Source organism: Zootermopsis nevadensis, unplaced genomic scaffold (genome assembly GCF_977971745.1).
Source record: "Zootermopsis nevadensis isolate Lab colony 2312 unplaced genomic scaffold, Znev_1.0 Znev_ptg000007l, whole genome shotgun sequence".
NCBI lineage: Eukaryota > Metazoa > Arthropoda > Insecta > Blattodea > Termopsidae > Zootermopsis > Zootermopsis nevadensis.
The window spans coordinates 7438401-7451920 of NW_028259139.1; the positions used below are offsets into that span (position 1 = coordinate 7438401).

The window sequence follows — 13520 nt, forward strand, 5'->3', positions numbered from 1 at the left end:
AAACATTGAAAAATAAACTCATTCTAAGTCCTAACTTCAGTAATAAATACTGATAATTCCTAGAATCAGGACAAGACTGAGAGGATACTAGTATTAAATTTGATTATTTGGATTATTATAATAATTCTAATTCTGATATGACAATGTATTTAACCGTTACTTATCAAAGACTGTTTTACTAACTCACAAACATAAAATTCCAGTTTGTATAAAATATTACAGTCGAATGAAACAGTTTTAAAATATTCAGAATTGACCACAATCCACCTATGCAGTAACAAACAAAAGCAAACATGAACATTTTAACACACAAAGCCAGCAGATTTTAAAGTTACTGCAGGCACTGTTAATTTTAGTTACTTTAATTAAACAGGTGTGTCGCGCAAACGAGCACTCCGTGGCTTGGCAGTAACTTATACCGAAGCAAATGTTTCAACCTGCCAGCTGCTTTTAATTCGCGGTTTTAAGCCCGAATCCACAAACGTATTCTGTGTGTAAACAAAACTTTATTATTCTATCAAAATTCACACAGGTACAAACTATGGTATTTAATACAGTATCAGACAATATTGCAATATTGGCTTTAAAACTGACATTTTATCCGTATTTGCCGCTCACACACACACACGGGAATTTTATTTCGTGTAAAAACTAATTAACCATTGAAACGATTAAAAATACAGAAAACAAGATTTCTTAAGCTATACATATTAAAACCCTGCAGTTATACGTGGAAAATGTTGTGTGTCAGCAACTTGTAAATAATTCATCAATGTTTTGAATTATTAAATATAAATTACAGAAGCTTCAGTTTCAAAGAGTTGATTATGAATCCTGTTTTAACGACAGTTAATGTGCTGTGTTGTTTTTAAGGGCCGGGAGTCCGTGTGGTATTGTATCTCTTCATTCCTGAAGACTGAAGCATCATTTTACGCCGAAGCGTTAGTTTATGCTTATATGTCCAAACCTATATTTAATCCAGAAGATCATTATCAACTTTTTTAATTTTATTTTTGTTAAGTAACGAGAAGCGGTTTTCCATTGCTCATTCATCAGTTATTCTATGTGAGTTAATATCAAGGACTGTCTAGGGGTCTAATTAGCATGCAAACGAGGAAGCCGAGAGATATTGAACCAGAAATAATGAATGAGAAGTAAGAAGCCGAAAGGGGAAAGTATTGTCTATAAATCTGCTTGAAACAGAACATAATTAACAGATCGCTCCTTATATAAACCTGAATTAGGAAATGTTTAATGTTAGTGAAATATAGTCCTTCATTTCGAGGAAAGGATGTAAATTACAAGGGTCTGAAAAGAAAGTTCAAGAAAATATCTGCACACGGGGCTCATGAAGTAAGGATAATAAATTACATTAAGAGTAACGTGATTTATAAATTTCATAATATTGTTCATGGCCTTCTTAAGAACAGGCCAAGAATTCTATTTCGTATACTTCTCTTCGACGCCAATATTCTTACCAGTCGATAAATGTTTGCAAAGCAGACGCCGAAGTTAAATACAGGTACAATTTTGGCTTTGGCAATAAACCTCGTGAAGTAACACCAAAGGTTTTTCGTTTCGACAAATAAAATGTTTGACGAAACGTCGGGAAACAAGTCAACATTCCACACTGCTTATTCTCGGAAACCTAAATCACAGACACACTGACATTAACTAAATACCTGTAAGAGTCCAAGCGAGAGGATGGCCTGAAGGAGTTAAAAGTTTTTATGAAACACAAAATTAAATATGTAAATTAGTGTCCCTGTGTTAATGCTTAAATAATAAACATTGCCCGCTTAAATCATACCTAAATTTATATCTACTATTTAAATAATTAAATTTCATTCGGTCGTTTTCAGAGACGAGGGATTAAAAAAAATACTTTGTAAAAGGTTCTTATCCTGCCTAGAAGAAACAATTCCTGTTAAAGTAACAATTATTTTGGGTTTAGAGTCCAATTTTCCAGACGTATGTTGTTCGTATTTTGAACCGAGTCCCTCAAATGCTGCTCAAAGAAGTCCACGACCGTCAGTTTTAAAATCCTTCTATTTTATGGCACATAATCTTAATACACGCAGTTTTAAAAGTGTCTTTTTTACCTTATAGTCAACCAACACTACTTCAAGAATAACTATGAGACTAAAATTGAAACGTGGCCTTTTTATCCAGCGTAACAGCAAAATTTAGTGGATTTCGAGTAACTTCTTTCCGGCTATTTATTGGCGTAATGTTAAAATTAAATGTTCAATACATTAAGCGTAACGGCATACTGCCCTTGCAATATTAATCGAGATTCTACATTACAGTTCATTAATTATGCTTTCTGAAATTAAAAAAAAAAGGTCGACAGATAATTTTATGATGACCGGGTTCCGTTCCAAATGCTTGTCTCCTGTTTAACCGCTTGTTTATTTTACATTGATACGTATCTGTTTGAACATTCGTCTGCATGTATTTATAAGCAAACTATTTCAGCGTTTACAGTTACTTTAAAATCGGGAAAGCAGATACGCCACACTAAAGCAATGTACGGAAATGCATATTATTTACGTGATAAAAACCCATATAAACCCTACTGTTACGTATTGACCATAATCCTGAAGCAAATTAATTGTTTTGTCCTTATTAGAGAAGCATGACGGAACATAAAACAGTTCTGAATTGTAATTAGATTTTTTTGTCGGCAGAATTGATCATGACACAATGACATAATAATTACCAGCGTTAATTATTGAAGCTTAAATTGGAAATCCACTGTCAGTAATATAATCCACTGATCCTGTTGAATTGCATCCTTTCACATAACGCTATTGAAACTGTAATTCAAAAGGCAATGAAAGGTTCCATATAAGAATACACTTTACAGACTACAATACTAGGTTGTAAAAAATTTAAAACCCATAATTGTATTTGTAATTGTTTTCATGCCTATTTCATATGTAGGACTTGGATGTGTAAAATGACGGTTTTAAATATGTGGTTCAGTATTTTTTTCCCCAAATTATCAACAGCCTTTTCGGATAAATAGCGCGCATGAGTCATCAATACACAAAGCACATGTTCGTTGCCTTCAGAAAAGCTGACGCAAAATACATGCGAGCCTGAGCTACATCAAAGTAAGATGATAATGAAAGATGGAAGGTGCAAGGAAGTAACAAGAATCCCTGTGCGCTAACTCTGCACACACCGTACCGCCGGGGGCTCGTCATCCAAAGTGTGTATAAACACAAATATAAACTGCCACATTTGCATCACGAATTAATTTTAGTACAAGTACAAACTTCCGCTTATAGGTTTTAATAAGTTTTTCTTTCTTGCTTCTGAAGTGCAAGATTGAATTCTCCACGTCTTCTTCGTACTTCGCGGAGAGTCGATAGCTTCTTACACTCTCGAAAGTATCAATTTTCCAAATTACTTTCCAACACGCCGGCCATTATGCAAATAAGTGGAGCGATCCTCCGGGCTGAAGATCTTTCTCGCTGTTATAGCCCACGGAATTTCGTGGGTATCTGGGCTTATTTTATTCTGGATGTAGCAAAGACATTTCTTCTATTGCCTTTGAGCGTCACATCGAAACTGGCACAGAGAATTATTTTCCTCAGAATAAGAAAGACATAACGCGAAGGAGATGGTTCGGTTGCAAGACAAATGTTATGAATAACATCGGTATTTCAGTGTATTTGATGCCCACATAACACCAGAGGACGCAAAACGAAGGACCTCTTCTTCACATATGTCGTAAGAAAGTAGTACTATGGGATATCCCATGATACAAAACGCTGATTTGTTTTCATGCAGTGTGATCTAGCCATCGACTTAAAACTCAAAAGTCAATTTCTTTTTTTCCCCCTTTAAGATTCGTCCTACAAGCGGAAGAAGTCTCTGCACCACCTTATGTTTTTTTATCTTTTTGAATAGAATTCATCACTCACAGAGCATACAAAGCCTTAGTATAGCTTTCGTTGTCACATCTCGCCTCTTCAACCTTTCACTCATACAACTGAATATGAATTTTTGAAACATCCGAATTCATTCAGAATTCATATCCCACACGGAGGTCGTTTTTCAGGAAAACTTCCAACTACCGTATTACAATTTTAGAGTGTATACAGAGCCACAGACATAAGATAAATTAAGGGCCTGAGTCCGACTGAATGATATTAATTGTGGCATAAACAATAACAGCTGTGGAACAACAGAGCCATCTACAAACAAATGAATTCCTACGTGTACTATTGTCTCTCTCGAAAGAAACTAAAAATAAATTTCCAAACCTCACGAATACCAAACGTTCATTACGTGTTCACAAGAACCCGACAATAAACCCAGTCTTAAGAAAGATGAATCCAGTCCATTTCCTCACATAATTATTTATGATCCACAACCTATTAGAATTTTCTTCCAATTTACACTTATGCTTCAGAAATTATCAATTCTCTTGAGGTTTTCCGACTTACGTTTCGTTTGATAATATTCTTGAACGCAAACCAAATTTATATAAACCCGCAGAAACGGTGCCCGTAAACGACGTATCTCGTGAGTAACATGAAAAAGGTTTATAATAGATACGTTTGAACCTCACCGAGATCAGGATTAAAGTTTAATCCGGGGCAAGATTTTGCCAACTTTAATCAAATTTATAACCTCGCTGTCTCGATTTTTTGTGTAGGGAATACACAACAAAATAATTGAAAAAGTTCATACTCTACAAAATCACGATGGTTCCATATTAACATACAAGACTAAGTAATGTTGGTTGGAAACTTTTACTACCGTAACAAAACGTCAAAACCAGCAGAGATTTCAGGTGGGAAATTACATTAAGAGTTGCATAATATAAAGTTTGTACCACATTTAAAAATAATGTTTTTAAGAAAGTGTAATGTAAATTAATAGACTGATTCTGTGGTACGTTTAACAATTCTGCCACTAACTCAAGGCTACGTAGTCTGGAACAGCAGGAAGTTCTAAGAATAATAATCAATTAATGGAAAATAAAAAAAATCCGTAGTCAAGTATTTTAACGTAGGCCTGCCGTCTTGGGATTTGTCTGGAGAAACTGAAGAGAACACGACAAATTTCGGCCAGAATAGTCTGTCTTTCGGTAGCTAACTGAATCCGGGAACTCCCGATTACTTAGCAAAAACGCCATCACTCGGCTGCCATGTTCGTTTCTGAAGTGAAAGAACATAAATTTGGGGATAAAGACTGTGAGAACATATTTTAAGTCAGTTCTTGTTATTCATACTTAAAAAATAGCATCGTTGTCTCAGATATTACCCAGTATTTCATAACTACTCTTTAAAAGTATTTAAGAATTTGTTCCAAGTATTGCTGTCATAACATATACCACTTTTTTCTCAAATGATAGAAAAAGAACTGGTTCTATTTTTTGAACAGTCACTAATACGTTTTTATTCTTCTCTCCCACACGCCTAGAAAAAAAAAGAATACAAACAGAAACATCTGCATTCTTTCGTCTTTAGAATTTTGTTTCTAGACCGTCTGTCATTTACGTTGTTCGGTTATTCTTTCGTCTTCCTCCATCTTCCAATTTCTTCTGTGGTTTTACATCGTTTGCTCTGCGCCTACGAGGCGATGAGATCTACAGCGTTCTTCCACTTCTGCTTCTGTCGATTCTCGTTTTCTTTCAGAAACTGTTTACAGAGAGACGAAAAGGAGCCCATATAATCCTCCTCACATGTTCTGGAAGAAGGCGTTGAAATATAAGATCCCCATTCTGTTTCATACTTCCATTCCTTTGAGGCGTGACAAAAAAAAAAAAGCTCGCTTCAACGTCCACTTCATACGTAAGCCATATTGACTCCAGAAGAATCCACATTTTTTAAGGTCATTGGACAACTGTATATGAAAAAAAACTTTTCGAGTACCACACAATGTGTCTTAGCATGAAATACACATAGCACATTTTAAACGTTAATTTAATTTGAAATCATTCTTCAGAACGAAATCGTAAAAAAAAATATTTTCACGCGTCACAAAATCTTCATTCGAAAGAGTTTAATTACACTTCAGTTATATAAAACAAAGACATTGCTCAGATGTTATTTTAAAAATAAATTAATTAAAAATGATTTCGGCTACTGTTTTTAAATTCAAAACATTAGTAAGTCAAATCCCATGGAATTGCGTTGTATTTGTATGTCAACTACGATAATAAAATATAATTTCTTTGAAATGCAGAGATATTTTGTATGTCTCAACATTTCCCTGAAGTATCCTATTTAACAATCCGCGAGGTACAAATAATTTGTGACTCCACAGTATTATACTACGTAGTGTGTTGAGCTCGCTAACCCTGGGTTTGTACCCGAATGAAACGAACTTAAAAGTCCAACAAACTACGCAAGATAGCAAAGAATACATAGAACTTGTCTTTAAACACTTACTATAGTTTCAATTTAAAGAGATGGAACATGTGGCAACCATAGACTGTGGCATTTCTAGGTTCATTACGTCTCCAAAGCGCCCTAGAATCTACTCAAGACGCCATTCGACGGATGTTAACTCGAAAACAAGAGCTGTGTAACCAACCACTCGACACCCCTTCATGACGAGATTAAAACACATGGCGTCTTTATGTATACCACCGCCTATAAGACATGCCAAGTCACGAAATATTTTAACCCTTTCCATGTCATGATATTGGCTGGGATTTTATATCAATTTGTTTTTCTAACACACTCACACAATATTCCTCTTTTCATGCCAACATCGACACGAGGATCGAGTTATATCGTTCTTCCAAAGCGTGCATACATTTATATTTTAAAACCATCCCAAGCCACGGTGGTGATATCTTTTGTTATAAGTTATATCCAGATCGAATCTAGTTTATCGACTATCGTAACTGAGGTCCTCCAAATATGTCACCTGTAATATACTAACTACATGCAACAAGACCGTTCTTGATATGCTAACAGTAGCTCAGCTGGCAAAGACACCCCCTGCCATTTGCGGAACACAAGGGTTCTTTACTGAACCATAAGTTACCATAAACCACATTAATGAAGTCTACACCATAATAAACTATTTCTTACGACTAATTTTAACATCCATAGTAGGTTCTACTGTTCAATCTCTCCGCCAAAAAAATACTTATAATATAATAGCCAATGTCCGTCACTTTACTGTACGAATGTGGCTTTCGAGTGATGCGGAAAACAATTTAAATTAAATTTTGAAGGGTGGCGACTCTGGCAGAAAGAAATTAACAAGAGGCCATGATGGCGTGTACGGTGGGGTCTGGGGGAGTGGAGTCAGGCGATCGGCTTTGTCTTGTTGCTTTTCAACCAACGTTCTTGAAAAATGAATCTTTATCGACGAATACAAATTCTGCAGAACGGCCACAACACGCCGTCATTTTGATGTTCGATCACGATATTGTGAAAGTGACTTTCACCAAAATTTTAAACAATGGCTACAACTCCTGTAATTCTTGCAATAAATCGAGAATGATGTTAACCAGAAAGCAAAAAAGAATGTCCAATACAAATAAGGCATTTAGGTATCTTCAGTTTGAGTCCTAACATGTGAAACGATACTGTTGAACGACGTAGTATTTCAAGGGTGTAATATAAATGGATTAAAGAGGATGACTCAATATTTCAATCCTAAAAATTCAGAACGTAATACGATGCACGTTATTTTTCTTGCAGTGAGTGTAAACCTATCTTAGCTGTGAAGAGCATTGTTCTCCATTTGCCAAAAACACTTATCAAGATGATAACAGAGCTTCAGACAGCATCGTTGAAGATACGTAGCAATTCAAGTTTCAGTTAAGCGAGAAGACGAGATTTGAATATTGTTTCGTTACATGAATTCAGTGTAGTCGTAACAAAATGCATTTTTAATACACTGTAAGCTTATGAGTGCATTCGTTGAGCGTCTTCAGGTCACCACAATCTATACCACATCAGTAGTCAGTAACAAATCACGCACATCGAATACCACGATAAGAATATCCTCTTTAGCTTAAGGCAGTGAGTCTGGAAATCTAAACCGCTAGTTTAACCAAAAAAACAGAATTTTATTCTTCAAGTCACGAAGACTTCGGTGCGTTAAAAGCTCTTCTAAAATGTGAATTGCTTGTGCTTTAAACCTCAGTAAAAATGCTAAATAAAAAATCTCCCTCTCGGATTAAAACGCACACATGATAGACCTTTCAAGCGCAAAACCTCGAAAATACGACTGAGAAAGCGAGTTTTGAATAGAAAATCACTAATCCGAGTAGAAATGCGAGCGCATTTCCTCCTACGAAAGGGTTGTTGCAAAATACAGACATTAGATATATTGCTCTTGTCTTGTGGCTGATGTAACGGATTAATATTTAATCTCTAGTAACCATATTTATGAACAAAACGTAACAAACATACCAAGATTTATAATTTTATTATTAAAATTCTAACTAAATAACACTCTATGCAGAAGTCATTTTCGAGAAGCAAAGCGAACTATCTGGATTGCTGGACTATTGGACCTTGTTCATGAAACATGGACAAAATGAAAGCTCCGAGGTCTGGTTTCCTTATTGGTTTAATTAACTGTGACTTGCTGTCGGCAGAGGTTAAATGGTAGGATGTTAGTGAAAATAAATTAAGGATAATGTCGAAGAAAATTTGCGCCCTAATTCAAGGTGATATCCTAATGTGTCAATTCAAAATTAAACTAGCCAGGTAAGTCTGCAGACAGGACTAAGTGTGCAAATTGATGCAGTAATTATTTAGTTACGTAACGACGCTGTTTCGACTGCATAGGTTATCGTCTGCTTAGATGGGAAAATTATAATCAGATATGAGTGGATAAGGATATGGATGAAGACGGTTGTGGGTTACTTGGCCACACAGAAGAAAACTACGTAACACTTCTGTTTGAATAATAGACAATCTGGCCAAAAGTCGAACCTGGAACCTCCAGAAAATAACTCTTGTCTGGTACTACTATACCACACTAATTAGTATGAGATCTAACCCCAGCAAGAGTACTAACTACTTACACGTTAGTCTATTGTCTTCGTCTTACTTCCAAGCGTGTTATATTCAGGAAAAAAATTAGGGCAATAATAACAGACTTCTTCATGGCTTGGGTCTAAAAAGTGTACATTTAACAACATTCTATAACAGATTCCTCTGGCCACTAGACTGAAATGTTAGACCAAACAGAATTTCTACTATAATTATTTGGACTCGAAATGTTTTTATATATTTTATGTAGTTCACTTTAATTCTGTTCATTTATTAAAATTCTTGTTGATTTAGTCAACAACTTGAAGTAAAATTAAAACCATTAAACTTTTATAGAAACGTTAGTTTCATTTTGAGAAATACTTGAAAATTCTCGACTATCTAGCAGTTGTTTTGATAGTCATTAAAAGATAAATGCTTTTGCCTTCAGAAAGCTCTTTCTGTTCGCACTTGAACTGGTCCCGTTACGTACTCTGTCTGAACTACACGTCTTACAGAAATCCCCAAGAAGTTTTAGAGTTTAACAAGAAGCTAAAAGGGGACTTGAAGCACAGAAGAGGACTACACAGGGACAATTTGGTTCCAAGGGACATAATCCTTCGAATTATCACAGAAGACCAAGAATCACTGTGCACGTGCCTCATGTCTGCAGTAGAAGAAAGGATATTTACATTACAGAAATTAGAGCTTTACGTAAGCAAACAAAGTCAGGGAATTCTGCGTAAAGGGTTTTGATTCGCTTCTGAGAAAGCAAAACGTGTTGAATTTCCCCCACCCAACACACTGTACAATTATTCATACTTCAAATTAAACAAAATGCTGATTAAGCCGGTGCTTATATTTAACTACAAGATATGAATATGGGTAATTGTTTATACACGTTTAACGCGTATAATGACGTGGGTTGTAAAATTACTACATATTAGTAAATACAGACTGACTACAGAAAGACTAAACAGGTCAAAAATATCATTGAAGGTGTGAAGAATAATATTACAACCAAAAAAGTCATTTTAAAGAGTAACTCGACGCACTAATAGTAATTAAGTTGCCAAATTCGTAAACTTTAAGGACAATAATATTACAAAGAATCGTCACTTACGTCTCATTTCATTTCGACTGGCAAATTTAATGCTAAATAATTCTGTGGTAACAGAACGTAATAGTTCCAAATCCCTTATCTGGCTAATGGACAAGAAACAATTTATGTCCACCTTCCACTCTCACAACTGAAAACCCCAAGTTCCACGTTATGACACTCTCAAATCCAATTCGTCTTCCAATGAGCTTTTTTTCCATGAAAATTCTGTACAAATTTCCTAAGTACCTTTATTTAAACTCAATGTTTCTCGGATGGTCAAGACAGCCTACTACATATTCTAAGAGTAGTTGTAAATATAATAAATTACAGTCTTTAACAACCAACAAAGAGTAGTGTTTGAGTTCGGGGGTTGGTCGTTGGTTTCACAACCCTTCGGTGTAAAGTAAAAATAAGGCTAATGTATACATAACATTCGTGAATGAAAAACTTCTCTAACAAAGCGTAGTTTACGATAAGATCCAGGTCAATTTTTTCTTCCACACTTTACCCTCGAGAGATATCACAGTTTATACTATTCATTTAATAGTCTTAAGGCGCAAAAATTAAGGACGACGAGATGAGTGAAACGTGTAGAGTGGCGGAAGAAATGAGGCATACCTGTACATACAATTACGCTCCTAAAACCATAAAAGAGAGAGACTTTTTGGGAGGATTAGTTGTATATGAAAAAAAAATAGTACTTCGGAATAAATATGTCGTGAAGGCGTGGACTATTTTAATCTGCTTCAGCATGTACCATAACAGCGGGTGTTTCTGAATACGCTAATGCACCCTGGAGATACATAAACAAGTAATTTTATCAATGTCTCAGCTTTTTGCTTACGATCCCATATACAAGCTAACATGGATTTGATTAGTACAGTTATTTATATTAATTTTTAACTTGATGTCTTAACATAACTAAATTAAACCCTGAAACTAAGTACTACGAGAAACGTAGAACGATCCTTCAAATGTGGCTTTTGCTAACTGATTAATAAACTGTTATCTTTTTCGTCGCCTACCAAAACATGGTGCATTAGACCATATTTCATGCTAGAAAGAGGCTAGTAAAACTTCGGGGTGGAGAAATAGCTTGAGAAACGACGTCAAAAGCATCGTACGTCATAAAACAGTAAAAAGTGCATCTCGAGCAGAAGTTCTGTAACAGACATGCAGAACGAAGGCCTATACACATATTAGGCGATGAAATTTATAACCCTAGCTATTCCCTTTACAATTTTAGACGTACTGGACAAGAAACCAAGTTAAGTTGTATCCAGTATAGCTACTTAATTTCAAAGATGTTTCATCAAGTCTAGAAAGATTTTAGTTTCTCACGACAGTGAAGATGGTGGTTTTCTTGTGGCATGGTACGTACCTGTAAATTGGTATCAAAGAGTCGGTGGGTCATACTGCCTCCATTTTCAACCCTAAAAATTGATTCACTTTTAGTTGTGGTAATATTGAATTTTCGCTGTTTCTGAGGTAGACCTATCACATCAGGTGAGGTCAGTATTGTACCTTGTTACGGGGTGGAACAGAGGGTTAATTTCTTGACAAAAACAAGTCTTTCTTTAGTCACTTTATCCTAAACGCCACTGGATCTCACCCAGTTTCCATAACCACCTTGTTATATCTGAATACCTCTCGCTGTTACAAATATGTCTGAATTTCAGGGCGAGAAGACTGTTGTCTGGTAACAAATCACGTTCCAGAGAGCAAACCTAATTCGAAACTGTGCTCGGAGCTGGTGGGTTAACATGATTGGATGAGTGCGTGGCAACGACGTCTGGTGTCCAGTTGCCGAACCAATGAGGCAGGCTGACAGCGGTAAACACACTAGCCCAGGAATCCATTACCTTGACCGACCACAGAACTCCATCCGACCGCTTACCCTGCGGCGCTAACAGGGTGACTGGTACGACGTTTACGCAATGGGGCATCGCACTTGAAATGCTAGTGTTGATACCCCGCGTTTTGGACGAGTAAACTCGACAGAACAAATACAGTTCGCAATCAAATTGATGCTTTTCCATTTGATATGATAGTATTCAGTAATAACAGAAAATACGAGTCATTTTTAATTCAGATCTGGAAAAGTAGTGAACCCTTTCATATATTCGTTCATCATTTCAATGGGAAATATCGGCTGTCCCTCGAGGCAAATATCGGAATAATACATTCAAATAGGCCACGACCGCTTCCTTTCATATATTTCCAGATTCATCATTCATTCATCGTCCGATGATTGAATACAACGTGGTCTGAGCTACCGACAGCGTTATTGAACAAACAACAAATAAATAATAAATAATGTAAATAAATAAATGTATAGCTATGGATGTGCAAGTTCGTTGTCATGATACATCCCGTTTGTAACATAACAGACACTAAGTCAAATATTAAAGACTGGTGAACTTCAATAATAAGCACTGTAAGGAGGATTATGCCATTCCAGGGAATAAGAACACTCATTCTGGTTCGAAGATCTCAAGGTACCACTCGGAAGGGTTAAAGATGAAAATATAATATTAAAATGTATATTAAAACAAAAGTGCATGAAGTTGCGGAATTAATTCAACTCTACTAGAATAATTTTTAATAGCGGGCTGTTGTGACCACATAAATAAACATAAGGGTTGCATAAAAGGAGGAATTTATTTACCATTTCATATATTAACATCTTTAGACTAAATAGTGTGATCTCTTTAATCAGTAATTAGCGATGTAGACAATTAATGAACATAAATATCTGGTAGACAGGAACTTAACCCACTGAAAAGAAAGATAATTCAGAACTTACTACAAAGCCACTATTTCTCAAAACGGACGTAAATCACTACAAAACACATGTTGCAGTATTTTCAGCTAACCGAATTAATCTTCCTGGTGTAAGACTAAATCACACTAGCTTTGTTATGGAGCAGAAGCATAATCTGACGTACTGAAATTAAACGCCACATAAGTCACTTCCGATTACATTTGATCTGCAGTGTTCAGCACGGCGTTTAAATGATTTATGACACGGAAACTGAATTTAACACTTGGTACTCTAATGTGATAGCATTTAGTAGGGGATGGGACCCTGTTAGGCCTGTAATACTTCCTGAATATTGTAGTGTATCCTGCAGGCCAGTAATTTACGAAACCTTGATAAATAGTCGCTTAATAATAAGCCATTAGCCAATTCGAACAATCTAGTTAAAATTATTCATTGTCAGGACTTTTTCCATCGCCTGTTCTTTAAAATCAAGACGTTTCGGAGGCTGGTATTGTCTCCCTCTTCAGGTGAAAGGTACCTACTCTGTTGGGTCCCTTAGATAGAGCTAGTCTCTGTTCTCACCTGAAGACGGAGACAGAACCAGCCTCCGAAACGTCGTGATTTTAAAGAACAGACGATGGATAAAGTCCTGACAGTGAATAATTTTAAGTGTAAACTACCGTCGTCA

General features: G+C 35.9%; 1 protein-coding gene across 2 annotated transcripts in view; it reads left to right on the forward strand.

Moving 5' to 3' along the window:
• LOC110828201 (uncharacterized) overlaps window positions 1-13520 on the forward strand; it is a 128872-nt gene that overhangs the window by 44191 nt on the left and 71161 nt on the right. Inside the window, exon 2 of one of the 2 annotated variants that reach the window (XM_022060693.2) lies at window positions 11748-11901. The exons of the other annotated variant lie outside the window; for it this stretch is intronic. Within the exon in view, the coding sequence (XP_021916385.1) occupies window positions 11883-11901 (19 nt within the window). The 5' untranslated portion in view covers window positions 11748-11882. The remainder of the gene's footprint in view (window positions 1-11747; window positions 11902-13520) is intronic. 2 annotated transcript variants of the gene reach the window in all.